The 25,457-nt window shown below is 54.9% G+C and overlaps 3 protein-coding genes across 12 annotated transcripts in view; 2 read left to right on the top strand and 1 right to left on the bottom strand.

Annotated features, from left to right (window-relative positions):
* Window positions 1-6,007, bottom strand: part of C2 (complement C2) — a 45,369-nt gene extending 39,362 nt beyond the window's left edge. Inside the window, exon 1 of the mRNA XM_063605245.1 lies at window positions 5,868-6,007. The gene's annotated coding sequence lies outside the window, so the exon portion shown is untranslated. The remainder of the gene's footprint in view (window positions 1-5,867) is intronic.
* On the top strand, window positions 1,637-5,846 carry ZBTB12 (zinc finger and BTB domain containing 12). The gene is made up of 2 exons (XM_024929247.5): window positions 1,637-1,961; window positions 2,472-5,846. The coding sequence occupies exon 2, from the start codon at window positions 2,492-2,494 to the stop codon at window positions 3,869-3,871; it is 1,380 nt and encodes a 459-aa protein (XP_024785015.2). The 5' UTR covers window positions 1,637-1,961; window positions 2,472-2,491; the 3' UTR covers window positions 3,872-5,846.
* A 97-nt stretch (window positions 6,008-6,104) lies between the features above and the next one.
* On the top strand, window positions 6,105-24,058 carry EHMT2 (euchromatic histone lysine methyltransferase 2). Of its 10 annotated transcripts, none has more exons than XM_034961781.3 (28): window positions 6,105-6,174; window positions 6,821-6,887; window positions 6,986-7,204; window positions 7,294-7,547; window positions 10,911-10,995; window positions 11,087-11,127; window positions 11,259-11,411; window positions 14,227-14,361; window positions 14,487-14,601; window positions 14,759-14,860; window positions 15,075-15,223; window positions 15,316-15,459; window positions 15,546-15,781; window positions 15,861-16,043; window positions 16,163-16,245; window positions 16,721-16,827; window positions 16,925-17,047; window positions 17,140-17,241; window positions 18,809-18,913; window positions 19,026-19,180; window positions 19,266-19,433; window positions 19,875-20,019; window positions 20,379-20,456; window positions 20,809-20,924; window positions 21,033-21,119; window positions 22,726-22,804; window positions 22,970-23,145; window positions 23,554-24,058. In XM_034961781.3, exons 1-28 carry the CDS (start codon window positions 6,133-6,135, stop codon window positions 23,732-23,734), a joined length of 3,630 nt encoding a protein of 1,209 aa, XP_034817672.1. In that variant the 5' UTR covers window positions 6,105-6,132; the 3' UTR covers window positions 23,735-24,058. The 10 variants fall into 10 exon arrangements, with proteins under 10 accessions (XP_034817672.1, XP_034817674.1, XP_034817673.1 ...); XM_034961783.3 differs by having other exon boundaries at window positions 18,809-18,934; XM_034961782.3 differs by lacking the exon at window positions 14,759-14,860.
* Window positions 24,059-25,457: the final 1,399 nt, after the last annotated feature.

Below are 25,457 nucleotides of genomic sequence, written 5' to 3'. Positions count from 1 at the left end.
CCTAAACGCTGTCTACGCTGCCTCCACCCTCCTGCCAAACAGCATCCCTTGAGTTCAAGAATTCAGTTTCAGCTCAAGAACAAACTTTTTATGGGTGGATGCTGGCTGAGCCAAAGAGGAATTACTTCAACAATCATTTGTTGCATGACCTTTTTTGGTGTTTTGTTTTGAGAAGGAGTCTTGCTCTGTCGCCCAGGCTGGAGTGCAATGGCGCAATCTAGGCTCACTGCAACCTTCACCTCCCAGGTTCAAGCGATTCTCCTGCCTCAGCCTCCCCAGTAGCTGGGATTACAGGCACCTGCCACCACGTCCAGCTAATTTTTGTATATTTAGTAGAGACGGGGTTTCACCATGTTGGCCAGGCTGGTCTCGAACTCCTGACCTCAGGTGATCCACCTGCCTCGGCCTCCCACAGTGCTGGGATTACAGGCGTGAGCCACCACACCCTCCCTATTGCATGATTTTTATTTGCAAAACAAAACCCACAACATAATTCCTGCAACCAAGAAGTTTATAGTCTAATGGGGAAACCAGATATTGAACACATAATAAGAAACTTCATCAGAATTGAAATGTAAGGAAAACGCACTAGTCTCCTGAAGGACGTAAAAAAGAAATCCAATTGGCAGGAAACAGTGGCATCTTCACGCGGACTTGGATAGGTGGGGAAGTGGGTGTAGGTACGAGGAAGTGGAAGGGAAGGCACTAGCCTTTAAGACGCTCCTAAGTGCTGTCGCTGAAGCTGTGGAGACTGTAACTTAGTCTGAGAGAGATAAGAGAAAGAGAAGGCCCGGGTGCAGTGTTGAAGGGAAGTTTTGTTTAGAGCTGGACCTTGTCAGTCTGGAGGAGAGGTGAGGAATAAGGGGGACGGAGCGGTGGAAGATTAGAGTAGAATCATACTAACATAATAAATCACATCATTAAAATTAGTCCTAGGGTTAATTATATACTAAAGGTGAAATGGGCAAGGTCATCGATAGCACAAGCGGAGGGCGACTGCCTTGGCAAGAAGTTGGGATCAATCCTGAGAATGGAGGGGAGGGCGGGTGTGATTTTAAAGGACTGACATGGAGTGGAGGAAAGTTGAGGGCACTGGATCGTCTGGCTTTGTGGAAAGTGAAATCATATTTCAGGCCTGAAGGGCTGAGGCGGTTACTAGCTTTACAAGAGTTGGAAAAGCCTGGGAATGTGTCTGGAGCAACTGTGAGCACACTCAGCAGAGGAGGCAGGCGTGGGTAATAGCTACCAACAGCTCTGTTAGCCACGGGGCGGATGGGGCCCTGAGAGGTGCCATGGATGCACCCAGGGCAGCGCTTGGCACAGCTGGACCGGAGACGCACCACCCCTGGGAGCAGGTGGCAGCGCCCGCAGCCGAGAGAACGGGTGCGCGCGCGCGCTGCGGGATACGGCGCGGGCGGGGCGCGCGGGGACGCGGAGCGAGTAGCGCCATGGGCAGCCGGGATTGGGGGGCGGGCCCGAGTGAGCGGGCCTCCGCGCGGCACTTGGCACGCACGCGCAAACTGGCCGCGGGGCTTGGAGGCACAGAGGAGGGGGAGCGAGAAAGAGGGGGGTGTGGAACGTATTTCCGCTCTGGCGGACAAATAATCCCGGCCAAAGAGGAGGCAAGGCCGTCCGGCCCTTTAACCGCGTGGGGGTGCTGGTGAAGAAAGGCGGGTCGGGAAGGGGGGATCCTGCTCCTTTAATTCCCTCCCCTCTTCCTCCTCCCCGAGTCCTAGCCGACGCCGCCGCCGCGCGCGCGGGGCCTGGAACACACGGCGCGAGCCGCCCCCGCCCCCTCCCCCCTTACGCCCACGCGGAGCCGGCCCCGCGCGCGCGCGCGCCCCGTGCATCCCCGCGCCTGCGCGCTGCCCAGGCCCTGCCCGTGTGTGGGGGGCGCTGCCGGCCCCGGGGGGGGTGGGGAAAATAAGGGATTAAAAAAACAGCGCGCGGAACCGGGCCAGGTGAGAGGAGCGTGCACTTAGGGTCGTGGGGCTGGGGGGGCGTGCCACGGAGCTCTGAGCGTGGGGGCAGGGCGTGCACGGTGCGTGCTGGCGGCGGGGGGGAGGACGTGAAAAGCGCGTGCAAACGTGTAAGGGGGGGCGGAGGAATGAGGCAGCCGGTAAAGGGGGCGGGGTGAGAAGAGCCTGCAACCGGGGCCACCTTGGAGTCCAGAGCCCCAGGCCTCTGGCCCCCCTTTTTCTCCGTCCTTCCACTGTGGGCGCGCGGGCTCGCCCCATCCTAGCGGGCTGCTGGGCTGGGGGGTGTGGACGCCGCTGCCCCGCCCCCGAGAACCACGCCTCCCTCCTCTCAGAGGGACAGCACCTCCCCAGGGTTGGGGAAACTGAGGAAGAGATCTGAAGACCGGGAGATCGGATGCCGGGGGGCTGGGCAAGAATGGGGGCGAGGGTCCTGGAGCCTTGGCTTCAGAGAGCCAGAGACCTTTGTCTCTGACCGGTTTCCTTCCCAACCAGGGTTGCCCACCCCCGCCACAATGGCCTCTGGGGTGGAAGTCCTGCGCTTCCAGCTGCCCGGCCACGAGGCCGCAACGCTACGGAACATGAACCAGCTCCGGGCAGAGGAGCGGTTCTGCGACGTGACCATTGTGGCCGACAGCCTCAAGTTTCGAGGCCACAAGGTCATCTTGGCCGCCTGCTCGCCCTTTCTGCGGGACCAGTTCCTGCTGAACCCCAGCTCGGAGCTGCAGGTCTCCCTGATGCACAGTGCACGTATCGTGGCCGACTTGCTCCTCTCCTGCTACACGGGCGCCTTGGAATTCGCTGTTAGGGACATCGTCAACTACCTTACAGCCGCCTCCTACCTGCAGATGGAGCACGTGGTGGAAAAATGCCGGAATGCCCTCAGCCAGTTCATTGAGCCCAAAATAGGCCTCAAAGAGGATGGGGTCAGTGAGGCTAGCCTTGTGAGCAGCGTCAGCGCCACCAAGTCCCTCCTCCCTCCAGCCAGGACCCCAAAGCCAGCCCCGAAGCCCCCACCCCCACCTCCTCTACCCCCTCCACTCCTGCGGCCAGTGAAGCTGGAGTTCCCACTGGATGAGGACTTGGAGCTGAAAGCCGAGGAAGAGGATGAGGATGAGGATGAGGACGTGTCTGACATCTGCATCGTCAAGGTGGAGTCGGCCCTGGAGGTGGCACACCGGCTCAAACCCCCTGGAGGCCTGGGAGGGGGTCTGGGCATTGGAAGCTCCGTGGGTGGCCACCTTGGGGAGCTGGCCCAGAGCAGCGTGCCCCCCAGCACTGTAGCCCCACCGCAGGGTGTGGTGAAGGCCTGCTATAGCCTGTCGGAAGATGCAGAAGGGGAGGGCCTGCTGTTGATTCCCGGAGGCCGGGCCAGCGTGGGGGCCACCTCGGGCCTGGTGGAAGCAGCAGCGGTGGCCATGGCTGCCCGGGGGGCGGGGGGCAGCCTGGGGGCGGGGGGCAGCCGGGGACCCCTGCCTGGGGGCTTCTCAGGTGGAAACCCCTTAAAGAACATCAAGTGCACCAAGTGCCCGGAAGTGTTCCAGGGCGTGGAGAAGCTGGTCTTCCACATGCGGGCGCAGCACTTCATCTTCATGTGCCCTCGCTGTGGCAAGCAGTTCAACCACAGCAGCAACCTCAACCGCCACATGAACGTGCATCGTGGTGTCAAGTCACACTCGTGCGGCATCTGCGGCAAGTGCTTCACACAGAAGTCCACCCTTCACGACCACCTCAACCTGCACTCGGGAGCGCGGCCCTACCGCTGCTCCTACTGCGACGTGCGCTTCGCCCACAAGCCTGCCATTAGGCGGCACCTCAAGGAGCAACACGGCAAGACCACGGCCGAGAACGTGCTGGAGGCCAGTGTGGCCGAGATCAACGTCCTCATCCGCTAGCCGCACAGGCGTGGAGGCCAGGAGGCTGGGGCCCCTGGGCTGCGTGGGAAAAGGGCTCTTTGGCCCAGGAGAATTGGGGGGTGGGGGGTCTGGGGCAGAAAGGTAAGAGTGGGAGGCTGAGCAGATGCACACATCCTGAGAGAGGGAAGATGATTCCTTGGAGAGAAGACTTGCTCTTGAGAGTGCAAGAAGCTGGAGCTGGGAACGGGGTTCTTGGAGGCCAGGGGAATACGGGGTCCCAGAGAAAGATTTCCTTCTCTTAGAAGTGCATGTATATGTGGAGGGAGGGAAAAGGGTCCTATAGAACGAGGAAGACAAAAATGTTTTATTCCTGGCTAAGGCTGCCCAGGGGAAGGTTCTGACATTTCTCGAGATAAGAAGGGTTGGGGGGTGGGTGGGAACAGGGAGGGAATTTGGCAGGAGGACATGCTCCTGCTTAGAATAGACCTGGGGTGAGGGAATGGTAAGGGGAAAAGATTACTGAGTCCCAGAAAAGGAAGTGGGAGACAGTTCTTGCATGCTGGGGAAATGAGACTGCGAGTATGAGGCTTGCTGAAATTTGAGGGAGAACAAAGTAAGACGCCAGGTAAGAGAACGTGGGGTGCGCATCCTGGGTAGATATTGGGAAGTGGGGGTACAATAGCAAGAAACAATGGATAGTCATGGGGGTGGGGGGTATAGGGCACTTAGAAAAGAAAGAACACGAGAAGGGCTGTTGGGAGGGAGGGAGAGGAGTAGAGACATACAGTATTTTTTAAGAAAAAACATATTTTTTAGGATTTTTTCTGGAGTTTGGGGTTTTAGTTTTTCTGCTTTTGTTTTCCACAAAATAAAAAACAAAAAAAAAAACTTTTTTTTTTCCTTTACACTCTGGCAACTGCGTGTACATGACTATCCTGCCCTAGACAGCCTCTCCCTGTGATGCTGCGTTCTTAATACCTAGAGATCACAACTCTGCATATCCCTTGCCTGAAGGAGCCCAGCCCTAAACATGGGAGAGGAGTGTGACAAGTGAGCTCCTCTGGTCAGGGACTCCCCCAAGTCCCCACCCCCAGCCCTCCACCAGTTCTGCAACCTCAACACTTAGCCAGGTACCTCACAGTACAAGTGATTGGCAGTCGTGGGGATGCACATGAACTCTATTTGAGGGACTTAGGATCAGTGCTAGGGATGAGCTACAGCTGGCCAACCTGCCCACGGAAATTGTAAGCAGGAGTCTGTTTGGTCATATTTTGTCTGGGGTAAATAGGTCATGTCTTCAGGAAAGCTAAAAAAAAAAAAAAAAAAAAAAAAAGCTAAGTTTGGATTAAGGTGCAGGGAAAACTACAATTCCCAGAAAGCTCTGGAATAGTTAACCAAAGAGAACTACAGTTCCCAGAAGGCCTTTAATTGGCCTCAGGTGCCCCACCTGCCTGTGTCAAATACTGCGTGTGAAATCATACAGATCTTTTCCAAACTCGACCAAAACGTAATACCTAAAGGGATGGTACCCTAAATACAGCTATCGAGATTGTCTATCTTGGTGTATATCATTTATACTTAAATTGTCCGCTGGGCTATGACCCACGGAGTACCTGACTGTGCTTATGAAGTGTTCGGCAAAAAAGGTTTACTTACTGCAGTGTCACCAGTCAGTAATGACGTTCGGGCCGCTGGGCTTACCTGGATCCCTAGTGCGTGTGAAGGTGTAACACGCCTGATATAAACAGAAGAGACATTTAGCCACAGGTTTTCAAAAGGGCACGCTGCTCCAGGGGACATGAAGCAGCATGCTAGAACCAGCCAAGAATAAAGGTGTCCTCCGCGTCCCTATCGCCCCCTTCTTGCTCGTTAGAAAGAGCAAAAAGGCGAGGCCAAAACTGAGGCCAAGCCTTCTATCTGGTAACCCAAAAACTAGAAAGGCAGAAAAGCAACCAGAGGCGGGAAAAGCCCAACCAGGCCAGAGGAAATACAGCCGCTGCCGAGAGCCGAGAAGTTCAGAAGCTCCGCTTGTTACCTAAAACCAGATGGGGACAGAGACGCCACACCTGGGCCCAGGCGTGTCTCGCCCTCGGTCCCTGCAGAGTTGAGGCCAGGAATGACAGGAATTCTCCCTTGCAGCTCCCAGCTTAGGACAGTCACAGCCATCTCCGAGGCCGCTCTCAGGGGAAAATGGCCAAAAAGCATGTAGCGGCTCCTTTAAGGCTCCTCCTCGCCCTCCCTCCCTCGCCCACGTGACCCGGGGCGGCCGCGCGCCGGCTCGGCCCCCCGCGCAAGCGGCGATGGCGGCGGCGGCGGGAGCTGCAGCGGCGGCGGCCGCCGAGGTGCGGAAGGGGAGGGGGAGAGGCGGGTGCATGCCCGCGCGCGCGCCCGGGGGAAGCGCGCGCCCGTGCAATGCTCCGGGGGTGCAACGGGGCCGGGGGGCCCGGGCGGGACTTGCAGCAATCCAGGGGGCCAGCACCGGGGGCGGATGAGGGGACCAGGGTGTGGGAGGTGGGGGGAGTGGGCACGGAGGCGCGCGTGCAGCCGCCGGCTGCCCCTGAGTGGGCGGCGGGCGCCGGGGCCCCAGGAGCACGCGTGAGGGGCACGAGGGGCCGTCCACCGGGCTGGGGGGCAGCGGGTGCTGGAGGGGTTGGTGCCCGGGGTCCCCGCGGCCTGGGGGACAAAGGGGGAGCGGCGCGTGCAGCCGGGAGGAGGGGGCGGGGCCGGGGCGCGGAGGCCCCGCCCCCTCCCCCTCCTCTTCTCTCGGCCCCAGAGATGCGGGGTCTACCGAGAGGGAGGGGGTTGATGCGGGCCCGGGGGAGGGGTCGTGCGGCCCCTCCGGGCAGCCGAGGCCGCGGAAGGGGGGGGCCCCATAGAGGAAGAGGTAGGCCCCGGAGCCTACTCTCTCTTCCCAGGGCCCAGGCATCCTGGACCCCCCAACTCTCTACTGGGCTGACCAGCCCTCCTGTCCCTTGTCTCCCCTCCCAGGGGGAGGCCCCCGCTGAGATGGGGGCGCTGCTGCTGGAGAAGGAAACCAGAGGAGCCACCGAGAGAGGTGAGTGCAGCTAAAACGGGCCCCAATTGGACTGTCACCTCCCCTAAACACAGGATCTCCTGAGCCCTTAGCTCTGAACTTTTTCTCTTCTTCTACAGCTCATGGCTCTTTGGGGGACACCCCTCGTAGTGAAGAAACCCTGCCCAAGGCCACCCCCGACTCCCTGGAGCCTGCTGGCCCCTCATCTCCAGCCTCTGTCACTGTCACTGTTGGTGATGAGGGGGCTGACACCCCTGTAGGGGCTACACCACTCATTGGGGATGAATCTGAGAATCTTGAGGGAGATGGGGACCTCCGTGGGGGCCGGATCCTGCTGGGTGAGAGGCTGGGTAGCCTGGGGGGTTGGTGGGAAATTTCTGACTCTTGCCTTCTTTCTTATCTTGCCTTTTGCTTGCCTGTTTTCTAGGCCATGCCACAAAGTCATTCCCCTCTTCCCCCAGCAAGGGGGGTTCCTGTCCTAGCCGGGCCAAGATGTCAATGACAGGGGCGGGAAAATCACCTCCATCTGTCCAGAGTTTGGCTATGAGGCTACTGAGTATGCCAGGAGCCCAGGGAGCTGCAGCAGCAGGGTCTGAACCCCCTCCAGCCACCACGAGCCCAGAGGGACAGCCCAAGGTCCACCGAGCCCGCAAAACCATGTCCAAACCAGGAAATGGACAGGTGAGTGGGATGGGAGAGATGGGATAATCAACCATAAACCTTTGGTGAGCTCTTTTACAGTTTCACTTAAGGCTTCTACTCCATTTACTCATTCACATATTTAAGCAAGGGGCTGCTGTGTGTCAAATATTAGGCTGTGCTTGATCTGTGAACCAACAGACAGGTTCCTCTCTTCCTGCAGTTTACATTCTTGGGTGGTGAAAGTTTGATGTTAAAGAGTCAATTATATAGTTAATGTCTTAATTACTCTTATGATAATGACAAGGTAAGGGAATTTCAAACCACTCTTCCTTTCTACCTCAAAGCAAGCCCTTGGGGAACTCATCTGTCACTGCTCTATTTGTAAAGTTTTTCCTGGGAATCCCAGTGGGAAAGGAGATGAGGGCCACAGAAATAATAGAGGAGGGAAGTGACAAGGGCACCAGAAGCTTTATGACCAAGTTCTAGGGTTCTTGGGTCATACCTATTGTTGACCTAAAGGAAAAAACTGAGGCAAACTTAACATTAAGTAAAGTGTATTTGGTCAGGTTTTGAGGACAGCCTTTAGGAGCAAAGATTCAAGTTGCCCTGAAAATACACTCTGATTAGCAGCAGTTATAAGTAGGGGTTTTTTTGTTTGTTTTGTTTTGTTTTTGAAGACAGTTTCACTATGTTGCCCAGGCTGGTCTCAAACTGCTGGGCTTCAGCAATCTTCCTGCCTTGACCTCGCAAAGTGCTGGGATTACAGGTGCAAGCCACCACAGCCAGCCCACAAGTAGGTTTTTAAAGGAAAAGAAGATTGGATGACGTGAAGATATTGAAAAAAAACAGGCTGACTCTGGGCACACTGCGTAGGAGTTAGCCCTGCTCTGGAAGGAGCCGCAAAAAGAAGAAAAAAAGATAAAAATTTTTTAAAAGATTGAAGAAATAACAAAGGAAAAGAAGAGGCAGTTCCTAAATTGTTTACCAGTTTACATTAGAATAACAAGCTATTGATCTGCTATACATTGTTCTTTGTCTCACAGATACTAGGCACATGAAGATAATGGGTGAAGCAGCACCCTAGTCAGGTACAAAATGCCTTTAAGCAGTTGCCTCCAGGCATGGGCCCTAACCGTTCCATACTGACTTCTCGCTGAGCCTGATCAATTTTGCCTGCTTCACATAGCACAGGTTGCTATGAGCTACCTTTCCTTTCTCACTATGATAAACATTAATTTTTATAGTTGCAATTCATTTTGTAAAAAATAGGGAAGAAAAGGAAAATTGAATTTATAAATTAGGTACAGTGAGAGATTAACAACAATAATAACATAATAGCGTAATCCTAACAGTAGGCCAGGCGTGGCTTGCCTATAATCTCAACACTTCCAGAGGCCAAGGCCGGCAATCACTTGAGGTCAGGAGTTCGAGACCAGCCTGGTAAACATGTCCAAACCCCGTCTCTAACTAAAATAATAATAATAATAATAATAATAATAATAAATTAGCCAGGCGTGGTGGCGTGCGCCTGTAATCCCAGCTAGTCGAGAGGCTGAGGCCGGAGAATCACTTGCAGTGAGCCAAGATCGCGCCACTGTGGTTCAGCCTGGGCAACAGAGCGAGACTCAAAAAAAATAAAATAGCACAATTCTAACAATATGCCACCATCACTGCTGATGAACTGGATAAGAGGGGACTAGTGTCACGTAAAATTTATCATCTAAAAAACAATTTTAGGCCAGGCGCAGTGGCTCACGCCTGTAATCTCAGCACTTTGGAGGCCGAGGCGGGAGGATCACCTGAGGTCAGGAGTTTGAGACCAGCCTGGCCAACATAGTGAAACCCTGTCTCTACTAAAAATACAAAAATTAGGCCAGGCGGGGTGGCTCACGCATGTAATCCCAGTACTTTTGGAGGCCAAGGCAGGTGGATCACCTGAGGTCAGGAGTTCGAGACCAGCCGGACGAACATGGTGAAACCCCATCTCTATTAAAAATACAAAATTAGCCGGGCATGGTGGTACATGCCTGTAACAGTCCGCTACTTGAGAGGCTGAGGCAGGAGAATCGCTTGAATCCAGGAGGCAGAGGTGGTAGTTAGCCGAGATCCTGCCATTGCACTCCAGCCTGGACAACAAGAGCAAAACCCCATCTCAAAAAAAAAAAAATACAAAAATTAGCCGGGCGTGGTGGCATGTGCCTGTAGTTCCAGCTACTCAGGAGGCAGAGGTGAGAGAAACGCTTGAACCTGGGAGGTAGAGGCTACAGTGAACTGAGATCGCGCCACTGCACTCCAGCTTGGGCAACAGAGTGAGACTCCATCTAAAAATTTAAAAATAAAATAAAAAACATTTTTAAGTATATAATTTAATGGTATTAAATACTTTCATCATGTGCAATCATCAGTCACCATAACTCATCTTGTAAAACTGAAACTCTGTACCCATTAAAACATAACTCTCCATTCCCTCCACCCCCTAGCCCCTGGCAAGGACCACTGTCCTTTCTTTCTCTATAAATTTGAGTAAGTATTTTATCTAAGTGTAATCGTACAGTATTTATCCTTTTGTGACTGGCTTATTTCACTTAGCATAATGTCCTCAAGGTTCATCTATGTTGTACCATGTCAGAATTTCTTTCCTTTCACCTGGGCAGCATACCAAGACCCCATCTCTAAAAGAAGTTTAAAAGAATGTTTCAAAGGCCAGGCCCAGTGACTCACGCCTGTAATCCCGTACTTTCTGGGGAGGATCACTTGACACCAGGAGTTCAAGACCAGCCTGGGCAACATGGCAAGACCTCTTCTCTACCAAAAAAAAAATTAAGAAGACATTAGTTAGGCATTGTGACATGTGCCTGTAATCCCAGCTTCCCAGGAAGCTGAGGCAGGAGAATGGCTTGAGTCCAGTTCGAGGCTGAAGTGAGCCATAGTCATGCCACTGCACTCCATCCTGGGTAACAGAATGAGACCTTATCTCTTAAAAAAAGTATATTCTTTCCTTTTTATGGCTGAATGTTATTCCATTGTGTATAAATGCCACATTTTGCTTATCCATTCATCTGTCAGTGGCACTTGAGTTGCTTCCGCACCTCAGCTGTTGTAAACAGTCCTGCTGTGTATATGGCCACATATACAAGGTCTTTTAACTTTATTAAGCTTTGTTTTCTCATCTGTAAAATGGAAAAGGGCCTGCTCTGCATGGTTGCAGAGATGAGTGTTAGTGTGCTTGACACTCTTCCTCTGAGGAAATAGCACCCGTGGTTGCCAGTTTGTGGCTACTGGAGCCTCACATGGCATTTGGAGGTGTGTCTCACTACCCCACCCCCGCCTGGGGCTCCAGGCTAACCCAGGCAAAACTGTAGGTGCTCTCTGACCCTCAGTGTGCTCCCTCTCGGCCCACAGCCTCCGGTCCCTGAGAAGCGGCCCCCTGAAGTACAGCATTTCCGCATGAGTGATGATGTCCACTCACTGGGAAAGGTGACCTCAGGTCAGTCCCATCCCCCACCCCCGGTGGCTTGATGTGGTCTGTTCTGAAGGTTTCGGTGATAGGCCCCACACCATTCTCTCTCTTCTTCCAGATCTGGCCAAAAGGAGGAAGCTGAACTCAGGAGGTGGCCTGGTAAGCAGCAGAGGCAGAGCCTCTACCCCTCGGGGGCTGCTCTGAGGGAGGGTCAGAGGTGGGGCTGCATCCCATCCTCAGTAGAAATGGGCAGGGTGTCAGTGGCCTCAATTTTTCTGATCTTTTTCTAGTCGGAGGAGTTAGGTTCTGCCCGGCGTTCAGAAGTGACCCTGACGAAAGGGGACCCTGGGTCCCTGGAGGAGTGGGAGACGGTGGTGGGTGATGACTTCAGTCTCTACTATGATTCCTACTCTGTGGATGAGCGCGTGGACTCCGACAGCAAGGTGAGACAGAGCTGGTCTGCCCTCCCCGCCGGTGCTCCCCCAGGGCTGGGGCTCACTGTCCAGTCCTCCGTGTTCCCTGTTTTTCTGCTTTCTGTCCTTTTTATCTTCTGAATATCCACTAAGTCATTGCCCCATGCTGTCTATAACTCCTTTTTTTTGTGGGGGGAGACGGAATCTCGTTCTGTCGCCCAGGCTGGAGCGCAATATCACGATCTGGGCTCACTGCAACCTCTGTCTCCAGGGTTAAAGCGATTCTCCTGCCTCAGCCTCCCGAGTAGCTGGGATTACAGGCGCCTGCCACCACGCCCGGCTAATTTTTGTATTTTTAGTAGAGACGGGGTTTCCCTGTGTTGGCCAGGCTGGTCTCTAACTCCTGACCTTAGTTGATCCACCCACCTTGGCCTCCCAAAGTGCTGGGATTACAGCTGTGAGCCACCGTGCCCAGCTGTAACTCATTTTCAATGTGTATTCTGCCCATTTCATCCACGAAGGTGGCCACCACCCTGCACACGGGATTTAGTATTCTTTTTTTTTTTTAATCAGCTAATGAAATGACCATTTAACAGACATGTACTGTTTAAAAAAAGAAAACAAAAAAAGAAATGACCAGAAAGCACTTTTTAAAAACATACATTATGCTGTTTATATAAAATTCAAAAGCATTCCATTGTCATTTATTTGCTTATTCCGTTGCTGTCTGGTTTTATCTTATATGTTTGCCTACACAGTAGAATGTTTAGTCTCTCTGATTTTGCCTTTTATTTAACATTTTATCATGAAAACTTGCAAGCATAATCAAAAGAGTAGAATAGGGAGCCCCCATGTACCCAACACACAGCTCCAGCCATTATCAGTACACAGTCCATCTTGACCCATCTGTACATCTCCCAGCACACACACCTACTAGGTTATTTTAAAGCAAATCCCAGACCTCATATCATTTTACCTAAACATATATCGATATAGATTTGTAAATATAAGGCCTCTTTTTGTCGTTCAACATCACTATACTACTGTTTTCACACCTAAAAAAACTTACCAGTTTCTTAATACCATCAAATATCCTGTCAGTCTTCACATTTCCTCAGCTCTCACAAATGGTTTTTGTCAAGATCCAAATGAGGCCCACACCTTGATTTGATTAACATTTGTCTTAGGTCAGCCAGGCACGATGGCTCACGCCTGTAATCCCAGTACTTTAGGAGGCCAAGGCGGGCAGATCACGTGAGGTCGGGAGTTCGAGACCAGCCTGATCAACATGGAGAAACCCCGTCTCTACTGAAAAAAATACAAAATTAGCTGGACGTAGTGGTGCGTGCCTGTAATTCCAGCTACTCGGGAGGCTGAGGCAGGAGAATTGCTTGAACCTGGGAGGCGGAGGTTGCAGTGAGCCAAGATCGTACCATTGCACTCCAGCCTCGGCAACAAGAGCGAAACTCCATCTCAAAAAAAAAAAAAAATTTTTTTTTTGTCTTAGGTCTCTCTTAGTATTTAGGTTTCCCCATCTTCTTTGTGTTTGTTTGTTTGTTTGTTTGTTTTTGTTTTTTGAGATGGAGTCTCACACTGTCACCCAGGCTGGAGCGCAGTGGCGTGATCTTGACTCACTGCAAGCTCCGCCTCCTGAGTTCAAGCAATTCTCCTGCCTCAGTCTCCCAAGTAGCTGGGATTACAGGCACCCACCACCATGCCCAGCTAATTTTTTGTATTTTTAGTAGAGGCAGGGTTTCACTATGTTGGCCAGGCTGGTCTCAAACTCCTGATCTCGTGATCTGCCCACCTCGGCCTCCCAAAGCGCTGGGATTATAGGCGTGAGCCACCACACCTGGCCTGATTTCCCCATCTTCTAAAAAAAAATTTTTTGGCCCAGGCGTGGTGGCTCACGCCTGTAATCCCAGCACTTTGGGAGGCAGGTGGATCACCTGAGGTCAGGAGTTTGAGACCAGCCTAGCCAACATGGTGAAAACACATCTCTAATAAAAATATGAAAATTAGCTGGGTGTGGTGGCGGGTGCCTATAATCCTAGCTACTCAGGAGGCTGAGGCAAGCGAATTGCTTGAATCCAGGAGGTGGAGGTTGCAGTGAGCTGAGATCACACCATTGCACTGCAGCCTGGGCAACAAGAGCAAAACTCAATAAATAAAATAAGAAAGATTTTTTTTCTTGCCATTTATTTGTCAAAGAAACCAGCTCAGTTGTCCTACAGAATTTTTCACATTTAGGAGTTGGCTGATTGGGTGGAGATTGACACATCCTCTCTGCCCATATTTCTTGTAAACTGATAGATCTAGAGGCGGAATCAGCTTCAGGTGCCAAGAAGACTTGACAGTGGGTGCAAGTGCTTCTGGCCACATCACATCAGGATGCATGGAACATCTAATCTGGTCATTTTTCTTGTTAGTGATAAGATTGACCAGTGGGTTCAGGTGATGTCAGCCTGAACCTTTCATATAAAGTTTCTCATGAGCTTTGTGTCTAGTGTTTTTAGCAACCATTGGTGGTCTTGCCTGTTTATGAACATCATAAAAGGGGTATCAAACTATGTTTATCTTCTGGTACTTGTTTTTTGTTTTTTAACTTAATATCACATTACCAAGATCTGTGCACATTGCTCTCTGTAACTTTTTCACTGCTGTGTAATATTCCATGCACCCTCTCTTTATGTGGCCCTTTGTCTCCTCTGCTACCCACACTCATCCCCAGCAGCCATCCGTGGGTAGTGGCGGGGGGCATTGGTGGTGGTGGTTTTCTTTACTCACCTCATTGTCTGAGTCCTGGGGGTTGGGGGTGGATATGTCTGTTCTGCCTCTCTCCCAGTCTGAAGTTGAAGCTCTAACTGAACAACTAAGTGAAGAGGAGGAGGAGGAAGAGGAGGAAGAAGAAGAAGAGGAAGAGGAGGAGGAAGAGGAAGAAGAAGAGGAAGATGAGGAGTCAGGGAATCAGTCAGATAGGGTAAGAGACGGAGGCTGATATCTCCAGAGGAGTGGGAGACTGCGGGGCTGGAGGTCTGGTCCTGAAGGTGTTAGGGGGGCCCCTGGGGGTGAGGGTTCCTAACTCCTCCTCCTCCCCCTTCCCAGAGTGGTTCCAGTGGCCGGCGCAAGGCCAAGAAGAAATGGCGAAAAGACAGCCCATGGGTGAAGCCATCTCGGAAACGGCGCAAGCGGGAGCCTCCGCGGGCCAAGGAGCCACGAGGTGAGGAGGCTCTGCTGCTTTTGGGTGCCCTCCAGCCCCCGCCCAGCCCCCCAGAGTGTGTGCACGCACACACACGCTCTCGCATGTCCACCTGCATGTACCCACGCGTCCAGGCACCTGTGAGCTCGCACTCTCACTCTCTCTGTCTCTGTGTCAGGAGTGAATGGTGTGGGCTCCTCAGGCCCCAGTGAGTACATGGAGGTCCCTCTGGGGTCCCTGGAGCTGCCCAGCGAGGGGACCCTCTCCCCCAACCACGCTGGTAATTGCCAATTGCCGGGACAGGGAGCCACTAGGGGGCGACCTCAGGGCAGGAGGGAAAGGGAAGGAGGGGAACCACGCCAGAGCCGGGGTGTCCATGGCCAGGCTTTAGGGTTCTGGGGCATGGCGGGGTGGGGTAGGGAGGGAGTGAGAGGACCCGCCAGGGGTCCCAGTAGGTGAGGTGCTCCCTCAGCTCCTCTTTTCCTCCATCCAAGGGGTGTCCAATGACACATCTTCGCTGGAGACAGAGCGAGGGTTTGAGGAGTTGCCCTTGTGCAGCTGCCGCATGGAGGCACCCAAGATTGACCGCATCAGTGAGAGGGCGGGGCACAAGTGCATGGCCACCGAGAGTGTGGACGGAGAGGTGGGGCCGTGGGCTGGTGGGAGAGGTGCCAGGGCGTCCAGTCCCCAGCCCCAGCCTCACGCTCTCTTCTCACCCATCCTCACTGCGCACAGCTGTCAGGCTGCAATGCCGCCATCCTCAAGCGGGAGACCATGAGGCCATCCAGCCGTGTGGCCCTGATGGTGCTCTGTGAGACCCACCGCGCCCGCATGGTCAAACACCACTGCTGCCCGGGCTGCGGCTACTTCTGCACGGCGGTGAGTGACCAGTGGGGCAGACAGGTAGCATGCCCTGTGGCAGAGGGGGCCCCAGTAACCTGACCATGTCGTTTCCCTGCTCCCAGGGCACCTTCCTGGAGTGCCACCCTGACTTCCGTGTGGCCCACCGCTTCCACAAGGCCTGTGTGTCTCAGCTGAATGGGATGGTCTTCTGTCCCCACTGTGGGGAGGATGCTTCTGAAGCTCAAGAGGTGACCATCCCCCGGGGTGACGGGGTGACCCCACCGGCCGGCACTGCAGCTCCTGCACCCCCACCCCTGTCCCAGGATGCCCCTGGGAGAGCAGACACTTCTCAGCCCAGGTACTGGCCTCCCCCTTCTGTACTGTCTGTTCCCTGCCCCACCCCTATTGCTCCTGGACATGAGCTCCTTCTTCCACAGTGCCCGGATGCGAGGGCATGGGGAACCCCGGCGCCCGCCCTGCGATCCCCTGGCTGACACCATCGACAGCTCAGGGCCCTCCCTGACCCTGCCCAATGGGGGCTGCCTTTCAGCCGTGGGGCTGCCACTGGGGCCAGGCCGGGAGGCCCTGGAAAAAGCCCTGGTCATCCAGGAGTCAGAGAGGTGAGTGGGAAGTTGCTCAGGCACAGCAACTGGGGCTGAGGCCAGAGGAGCGGTGTCGAGGCTGATGCTGGAATCTGAGGAGCTCCCCTTCTCTCCCCGCTCCCGTGCTCCCTTGGCAGGCGGAAGAAGCTCCGTTTCCACCCTCGGCAGTTGTACCTGTCCGTGAAGCAGGGCGAGCTGCAGAAGGTGATCCTGATGCTGTGTGAGTGCCACCCATTCCTTCAGCAGACCTTGACCAAGCTTCATGTATATACCAGGCACTGGGTACAGGGCCAGGAGTACAGTCGTGAAGGACACAGTCCTTGCTCTGAAGGACTTAGTGTGGTGGGGAAAAGACACATGTAACCCATGACGATGGGGATGTGGTGACTCATAGGTGCTGGGTCCTGTTCTGAGTGCTTATACCTGTTAGCCTTGGCTTGCACAGAGAGGTTAGGGACCTTGCACAGTGCACAGTGGTACTGAGAAGCAAGGCAGGGTTTGAATTCAGGCAGAGCTGATGCCTTTGACTCCTCATTCTGATAAATGCCGTGGTGGAGGCAAGCTCGGAGAATGCCAGGAGGGGCCCTGACCCAGCTTGGGGCCCTGAGAAGCCTTCCTGAAAGAAGTACCACCTGCCCCCTAGCTTGCTTACCACTTGTCCCTCCCTCTCCCGGTGTGGCGGGCTCTCCCCGCAGTGGACAACCTGGACCCCAACTTCCAGAGCGACCAGCAGAGCAAGCGCACGCCCCTGCATGCAGCCGCCCAGAAGGGCTCCGTGGAGATCTGCCATGTGCTGCTGCAGGTCAGCACGGGCCCGGCCCCATGCCTCATTCACCAGGCCCTTAGGCCCCTCCCCTGCCCCATGCCTCCCTGGTGCCAGCCCTCCTGCCCCCTCACAGGCTGGAGCCAACATAAATGCAGTGGACAAACAGCAGCGGACGCCACTGATGGAGGCCGTGGTGAACAACCACCTGGAGGTAGCCCGTTACATGGTGCAGCGTGGTGGCTGTGTCTATAGCAAGGTGTGCGCGCAGGCAGCAGGGCGTGGCCCCCGGAGTCAGGGACCAGGTTTGGGGTGCCAGCCTGAAGGCTCATTTGCCCGTGTCTCCCTCAGGAGGAGGACGGTTCCACCTGCCTCCACCACGCAGCCAAAATCGGGAACTTGGAGATGGTCAGCCTGCTGCTGAGCACAGGACAGGTGGACGTCAACGCCCAGGTCAGCGGCCCACCCAGCCCAGCCCCTCTGGGTCCCTGGTGCCTGGGTTCCTTGGCTTGGCCTCAGGCTTTGGGCTGCCTTTCCTACATCTGACCTCACACTGCTCGTGTCTGTCCTCATTGCTTTCTTCTTCCTCATTTGTATTTCTCTTCATTCTTTTCTTTCTTTTGTTTCTTTCTCTTTATCAAGTTTCAGAATAATCAGTTCCTGTCTTAATCTCTGAAAGTGTCCAGTGAGGCTTTTTATTAACTCTTGGGTTGTCATACATTGGATGTGTTTTAGTCATTTATTGGCATTCTTCTCAGTCTTTGAATTATTCCATCATTGTCCAGAGGAAGCCCCTTTAAGAGGCCTCTGTGGCTGTGACATGACCCAGTGGCCCAGTGGCCTTTGAGAGCCTCCTGACCTTTCAGCACATTTCCTGCCCCCAACTCAGAATCCACCATTTCTCTAAGAAACTCTGCTTCCTTTATGGGAAACTTTTTTTTTTTTTTTTGAGATGGAGTCTCACTCTGTTGCCCAGGCTGGAGTGCAATGGCGTGATCGCAGCTTACTGCAAGCTCCGCCTCCCAGGTTCACGCCATTCTCCTGCCTCAGCCTCCTGAGTAGCTGGGATTACAGGCACCCACCACCACGCCCAGCTAATTTTTGTATTTTTAGTAGAGACGGGGTTTCACCATATTGGCCAGGCTGATCTTGAACTCCTGACCTCGTGAGCCACCGCGCCCGGCCAGAAGCATTTTTTAGAGAATACAATCTATGTTCCTAGGAGTGTTTATTGTTATTGGGTTGTCGCTGCTTCTAGGACTTTTGAGTGGGCAGACTTAGGAAATTTTTGTTCGTTTTTTTCTTTTAAGAGACAGGGTCTTGCTATGTCACCCAGGCTGAAGTACAGTAGCAGTTCACAGACAGTCATAGCTCTCTGCAGCCTCGAAATCCTGGGCTCAAGCAACCCTCCCATCTCAGTCACATGAGTAGCTGGGACTACAGGCATGCACCTCCATGACCAGCTTCCGGCTGTATTTTTTGGAAAGAGAACAATTACTTTATTTTCTCTCTGGCATCAGATGGTAGACGCTACTAGTCCCATTTTTGTTTGTTTGTTTTTTGAGATGGAGTCTTGCTCTGTCGCCCAGGCTGGAGTGCAGTGGCACGATCTTGGCTCACTGCAAGCTCCGCCTCCCGGGTTCACGCCATTCTGCCTCAGCCTCCCTAGTAGCTGGGACTACAGGCGCCTGCCACCACGCCCAGCTAATTTTTTCTATTTTTTAGTAGAGACAGGGTTTCACCGTGTTGGCCACAATGGTCTCCATCTCCTGACCTCGTGATCCGCCCGCCTCGGCCTCCCAGAGTGCTGGGATTACAGGCATGAGCCACCGCGCCCGACCCTACTAGTCCCATTTTTTAGATGAAGAAACTGCGACCCAGAGACGTTAAGTGACTTACCCAGGGTCCCACAGCTTGTGAATGGTGGAGCTGGGATTCACACACACAGCCAATCTTGACCATTTGCTGCTTTGGTGAGCAGGGCCAGCTGCCCCCACCCTCACTCCCTTCCCACCCACAGGACAGTGGGGGGTGGACGCCCATCATCTGGGCTGCAGAGCACAAGCACATCGAGGTGATCCGCATGCTACTGACGCGGGGCGCCGACGTCACCCTCACTGACAATGTGAGTGAGCGTTTGGTTGAGGTAGGGCAGCCCCAGGCCCCTGAGCAAGGTGGAGGCTGGATTCAAGGGCCCAGCTGCCTGCACCTCATCTGTTCCCCTCCTACCTCCACAGGAGGAGAACATCTGCCTGCACTGGGCCTCCTTCACGGGCAGCGCCGCCATCGCCGAAGTCCTTCTGAATGCGCGCTGTGACCTCCATGCTGTCAACTACCATGGGGACACCCCCCTGCACATCGCAGCTCGGGAGAGCTACCATGACTGCGTGCTGTGAGCCCCTGCCCCGCCCTTGATGCCCCTGCCCCCACTTCTTGCAGCCTCAGACCCCGCATTGGGCATCCTGTCCCCTCTTCAGGTTATTCCTGTCACGTGGGGCCAACCCTGAGCTGCGGAACAAAGAGGGGGACACAGCATGGGACCTGACTCCCGAGCGCTCCGACGTGTGGTTTGCGCTTCAACTCAACCGCAAGCTCCGACTTGGGGTGGGAAATCGGGCCATCCGCACAGAGAAGATCATCTGCCGGTGAGCCCTGGGCCCCTCTCTGCACCCAAGACCACCTCCTCCCCACCCATACCCTCCCCAGGCTCCGTTGCATCCTCACAACATTCCCCAACCCCTCCCCATGCACCACTGAATCCCCAGAACCACCCACAGGCCCCCTCCCCACTAGGGTTGCCAGATACAGCAAATAAAAATAGAAGACACCCAGTTAAACTGGAATTTCAGATGCACAGATGCATACTTTTTTAGCGTGAGAATGTCCTGTGTAATTTTTGGGACATACTAAAAAGCTATTTCTTGTTTATCTAAAATTCTATGTTTACTGGCTGTCCTGCATCTTACCTGGCAACCTTACTCCCCTGCCCCTAGCCCCAGGAACCTCCCCAACTCTCTTCCTTATACCTGGAGTAGCTCCTCACCCCCTTTTCCAGCTTCCCAGCCCCTTCTTCCCGTCTTCTGCAGGGACGTGGCTCGGGGCTATGAGAACGTGCCCATTCCCTGTGTCAACGGTGTGGATGGGGAGCCCTGCCCTGAGGATTACAAGTACATCTCGGAGAACTGCGAGACGTCCACCATGAACATCGATCGCAACATCACTCACCTGCAGGTGAGTAGGGGGCCTCCCCAAAAGGACACCGAGAGCTGCCAAGTACAGTTGGACAAGCTTCAAACCAGCAAAGGCACCTGGCCAAGGAAGGGTTGGCTGAAAGGGAGCCCTGGTGTGGGGTCGCATCCCCACCAGGGGAGGGATCCTTTTCCTAGGTCACAGCAAGGTGGTATATGAGCTCCCAGTAGCCCTGGGGACACCACCATACTGATTACCCGTCACCCTAGGACCATCACCACCCACTGTTGTAACACATGGACCCCAAAGAAAGGATAGTGGTTAGGGGGTCAGGGGGCATCAAGAGTAGAGGGGCCCAGACCGATCATGGGGTTGAGCTGACCCCTGCCTCCTCGCCCCAGCACTGCACGTGTGTGGACGACTGCTCTAGCTCCAACTGCCTGTGCGGCCAGCTCAGCATCCGGTGCTGGTATGACAAGGTGCGTGCCCCTTGCCTTGGCCACAGACACCCGGCCCCTCCTTCAGAGGAGCCAGCCTCCAATAGGCCAGCTCCCTGGGACCCTGTCCCTCACCTCCTACCCTGTGGGGGAAGTGACTGAGAGGACTGGGCAAGGCCTGGGAATCCTGGGATGTGGCTGGGACAGCGATGGGCGTGTGCCCAGGTCTATGCAAACCAGGGATGATGCTCCTGCATTTCCTGCTCTCGGATCTCAGAGCCTGTGTGACCTCCCCAACCCCAACTTCCCTGTCTCTGTAGAGTCTTGGGGTTCCTGGGTGGGCAGCTGAGGTGGCCCCCACAGAGAAACCACTGTCCTCCCCTCCGCACCCTAGGATGGGCGATTGCTCCAGGAATTTAACAAGATTGAGCCCCCGCTGATTTTCGAGTGTAACCAGGCGTGCTCATGCTGGAGAAACTGCAAGAACCGGGTCGTACAGAGTGGCATCAAGTGAGGCCCTGCTCCACAGCCCACCCTCTCCCCACCTCACCCTTTCCTCCCTGCCCCTGGGGCTTTTCCAGGGCCTCCACCCAACAGCGCCATCTCTCCTACCCCCAGGGTGCGGCTACAGCTCTACCGAACAGCCAAGATGGGCTGGGGGGTCCGCGCCCTGCAGACCATCCCACAGGGGACCTTCATCTGCGAGTAAGTCACCAGGAGCACCTTAACACCTGGTGGGAAGGGGATACATGGCCACTGCTGACTGCCAGGCCTCCCTCTCAGCCGTCTGCCCTGATGAGTCACATGTCTCCATCTGGCCACTCTCCAGCCAGCCTCCTCTGACCCCTATTCCTGCAGCTGAGCAGCCAGCCTCCTCTGACCCCCATCCCCCCAGCTGAGAATGGCACCTGCCTCCACTCTGCCCAGACCACAGAGCTTGTCTTCCCTCCCCTCCACCTCCACCCTCTACCTTCCCCTCCACCCCCTCCTCGCCCTTCCTAGCTGGAGAAAGTGCCAGTTTGGGAGACAAACAGACTTGGGTTTGAGCCCCTCTCTGCTTCTGGATGTTCTTGGCCAAGTTACTTAACCTCTTTGAGCCTTATTTTTCTTGTCTGTAGAGTGGAGGTGATAACAGCTACCTATCTGTCCACCTCCTCAGGGGCCTGTCCCTCTCCATCAGTTCTTTCTCTGCCCAGCATCTGTAATCTCCCCCTTTCTCTTGGCTGCCATCCCACAACCCTCAATCTTACTTTGGTCTCCTTTGGCCCTTAATTTTTTTTTTTTTTAATTTATTTTTTGAGACGGAGTTTCACTCTTGTTGCCCAAGCTGGAGTGCAATGGCACAATCTTGGCTCACTGCAGTCTCCACCTCCCAGGTTCAAGCGATTCTCCTGCCTCAGCCTCCCAAGTAGCTGGGATTACAGGCGCACACCACCACACCCGGCTAATTTTTTGTATTTTTAGTAGAAACGGAGTTTCACCATGTTAGCCAGGCTGGTCTCGAACTCCTGACCTCAGATGATCCGCCCACCTCGGCCTCCCAAAGTGCTGGGATTACAGGCGTGAGCCACCGTGCCTGACCATTCTTTGGCCTTTAAAAAAGATAGTCCTCTAACCATACTTGCCTGTTCAACAGACCATCCAGTTTGTTTCCATCATGTCATCTCTCAACTTCTCTGGCAAGCAGCCCCTTCCTGCTGGGCCTCAGTTTCCCCACCATCCACTCACTGCCTGTCCCTGCCAAAATCGGCCTTTGCCCTTCCCACTCTGCTGAAGCTGTCTCTTGACAGTCACTTCCCACCCACGTCCTCTCCGTGTGTCTGAATCTCCCGTGTCTGCTCACCCTCCTTAGATAGCTGGCTCCTCTCCTCCCTCTGGTGTCCAGATATGTGTGGGTGCTCTTGCCCCGAATCATGCCTTGAGTTCCTTGCCACTCCTGTACCTCTGGCTCTTCCTGCAGTCCTGGCCCCTCTCCTGTTCCATATCGCCCATTCCTGCCGGGTGGCTCCTGGTACACAAACCTCTCTGTGTCCAAACCCGAACTTCCCCACCCAGGCCAACTGCCCCTACACATTAATCCCCTTAACCACAGAGCTTGTTGTCTGTCTCTGTGCTGACTGAGGGCTTCCTCTGTCAAGGCTGGAATACTGCCCTTTCACTTGCCCACCACTGCTGCTCCAGGCCTTCCCTTCCCCACACCTGCCAGCCCTGCCCATTCCAGATTCCACGGGCTTGTGAAGAGAGATGGGGCCTGGAGCCACCTCCTAATAGCCCACACTCACCTTCAGAACCATGGATTCCTGTCCCACAGATATGTCGGGGAGCTGATCTCTGATGCTGAGGCTGATGTGAGAGAGGATGATTCTTACCTCTTCGACTTAGACAACAAGGTGAGCAGGAGACCCTCCTTACCCTGCTGCTCCCCAGGGCTGGCTTTCAGGAGCCTCTGGGAAGTCAGCAAATGGAAACCTGGGGAGGAGGGACTGGGGAGTCAGTGGGTGGGGAGGGCAAGCAGGGTTGGGGGAGATGTGAAGAGTGCCATCCCCCTGCCCCAGGATGGAGAGGTGTACTGCATTGATGCCCGTTACTATGGCAACATCAGCCGCTTCATCAACCACCTGTGTGACCCCAACATCATTCCCGTCCGGGTCTTCATGCTGCACCAAGACCTGCGATTTCCACGCATCGCCTTCTTCAGTTCCCGAGACATCCGGACTGGGGAGGAGCTAGGGTGAGACTCTAGGGGTCTCTAGGGGCTCTGCCAGGGGGTGGGAGATGCAGCAAACCTGGGACCTGAAGGCTGGCATGTACCTGGTGTCCAGGCATGGAGTAGTGCAGAGCTTCTCAGATTTCAGTGTACATAAGTATTTCCTGGAGAACTTGGGGAAACAGTCCTGTGCCTCCCAGAGAGATTTTGAATCAGTAGGCTTGGGATGGGGCCCAGGATTCTGCATTTCTAACAAGCCCCCAGGCAATGCTGATGCTGAAAGTCCATAGAACATACAAGGGGCTCAGATCCCATCTGGAGAAGATAGGTTGGGTGTCGGGTCCCTCTCAGGGAGCAGGATCCACAGGGCCTTCGGGGTGGGCTCTTGGTGGCTGGGTCCAGGTCCCACAAGCTCCTGTTTTCCTCTGACAGGTTTGACTATGGTGACCGCTTCTGGGACATCAAAAGCAAATATTTCACCTGCCAATGTGGCTCTGAGAAGTGCAAGCACTCAGCCGAAGCCATTGCCCTGGAGCAGAGCCGTCTGGCCCGCCTGGACCCACACCCTGAGCTGCTGCCCGAGCTCAGCTCCCTGCCCCCTGTCAACACATGAGAACGGACCACACCCTCTCTCCCCAGCATGGATGGCCACAGCTCAGCCGCCTCCTCTGCCACCAGCTGCTCGCAGCCCATGCCTGGGGGTGCTGCCATCTTCTCTCCCCACCACCCTTTCACACATTCCTGACCAGAGATCCCAGCCAGGCCCTGGAGGTCTGACAGCCCCTCCCTCCCACAGCTGGTTCCTCCCTGGGAGGGCAACTTCAGGGCTGGCCACCCCCGTGTTCCCCATCCTCAGTTGAAGCTTGATGAATTGAAGTCGGGCCTCTATGCCAACTGGTTCCTTTTGTTCTCAATAAATGTTGGGTTTGGTAATAAACTGCGATTTTTGTGTTGGGGTGGGGAGAAAGCATACTTGGCTAGAGGGAATGTGGGTCCAAGGGCCAGAATAGGATGGGAAGCAGGCTGGACAGGTGTGGCTGGTGTGATGGCCGCCCAGTGCGGGGCAGGGAGGTGGGGGGCCACTATGAAGATCAGTTTCACAGGCACGGTGGCTGACACCTATAATCCCAGCACTTTGGGAGGCCAAGGCAGGCGAATCACCTGAGATCAGGAGTTCAAGACCAGCCTGGCCAACTTGGTGAAACCCCATCTCTACTCAAAATAGAAAAAATTTGCTGGGCGTGGTGGCAGGCACCTGTAATCCTGGCTACTCCAGAGGCTGAGGCAGGAGAACCGCTTGAAGCCAGGAGGCGGAGGTTGCAGTGAGCCAAGATTGAGTCACTGCACACCAGCCTGGGCAACAAGAGCGAAACTCCATCTCAAAAAGAAAAAAACAGGTCCAATTTCCACACTTTAATCTTTGGCGGGAGCGTGTTGGGAGTGTACGGCAGTTAAGGTAGTTTGCGAGATTATAAAGCGTTCTCTTATCAGAGCATGCCAGGTCGTTCACTGTGGTCCGTAGTGCCCCCAGGAAATAGCCCTGAGCCCCCGTCCCAGGCTCCAGCTCCCCAGCCCACTGGGCACAAAGTTGAGAAGAAGGAACTAGAGTGTGTCGGGGACCACAGGCGGGGGTGGGGCTGTGACGTGTGGGAGGGCGGGGCGGGCAGCAGGTGAGACGCCAGGTCTCCAGGGCTCCAATCACTCCGGAGACTGAGCCATGGGGGGAAAGCAGCGGGACGAGGATGACGAGGCCTACGGTGAGACTGGGGGGAGGCCCGGGACCCTGTGGAGGGAGGGGAGGACGGGTACTTTGGGAATGGTGTCTGGGGCTGGCTCCAGGGAGAGGAACTAAGGAGAGTACTGTGTCCCTGAGGGGAGGGCCCGGGAACCGGGAGCCATGGAGGGAGGGAGTCAGGGTCCTGGGAGGAGGATGGGGCCCGGGGGCTGGGGCAGTTGCTGGGGAGCCCATGGGGAGTGAAGCTGGGTGCCTCTGAAGAGTTGGGGCTGAGGTCCTTGGGAGAAGGGGGTATTTCAGGCCTGGACTCTGGGTCCCTAAGGGCAGGGCCCTAGGAAACAAAGCCGAGATGGAAGGTGGCAGGTTGGGGCCCTGAGCAGAATAGGGCTGGATGCTGGGAGTGTCCTGTGCTGCAGAGCCTGCAACCAGTGAGGCCAGGGTCCCTGTAAGGAGGAGGAGGTTCAGCCTGGAGTCTGGGTCTCTGAGGGGTAAAGCTGCTTGTGGCCTGCCGGCTCCCTTGAGGAGTGAGGGGACCCTGAGTGGGCTCTGCCTGCCAGGGTCTCTGGGAGAAGTGGCAGAGGGAGTGGGTTCTGCTGGGGGT

This window comes from Pan paniscus, chromosome 5 (assembly GCF_029289425.2).
Source record: "Pan paniscus chromosome 5, NHGRI_mPanPan1-v2.0_pri, whole genome shotgun sequence".
In the NCBI taxonomy this organism is placed as follows: domain Eukaryota; kingdom Metazoa; phylum Chordata; class Mammalia; order Primates; family Hominidae; genus Pan; species Pan paniscus.
The sequence above is the reverse complement of the archived record's forward strand: the minus strand, read 5'-3'. Positions and strand labels throughout refer to the sequence as shown.

Excerpts from the sequence above, each read along its gene's own strand:
- ZBTB12 (XM_024929247.5), top strand. The coding sequence starts at position 2,492 with ATGGCCTCTGGGGTGGAAGTCCTGCGCTTCCAGCTGCCCGGCCACGAG.
- EHMT2 (XM_014345306.5), top strand. The coding sequence starts at position 6,245 with ATGCTCCGGGGGTGCAACGGGGCCGGGGGGCCCGGGCGGGACTTGCAG. Across the intron at positions 10,996-11,086 it reads ACTGGGAAAGGTGACCTCAG|ATCTGGCCAAAAGGAGGAAG; the intron begins GTCAGTCCCATC and ends CTCTTCTTCCAG. Across the intron at positions 19,434-19,874 it reads ACAGAGAAGATCATCTGCCG|GGACGTGGCTCGGGGCTATG; the intron begins GTGAGCCCTGGG and ends CGTCTTCTGCAG.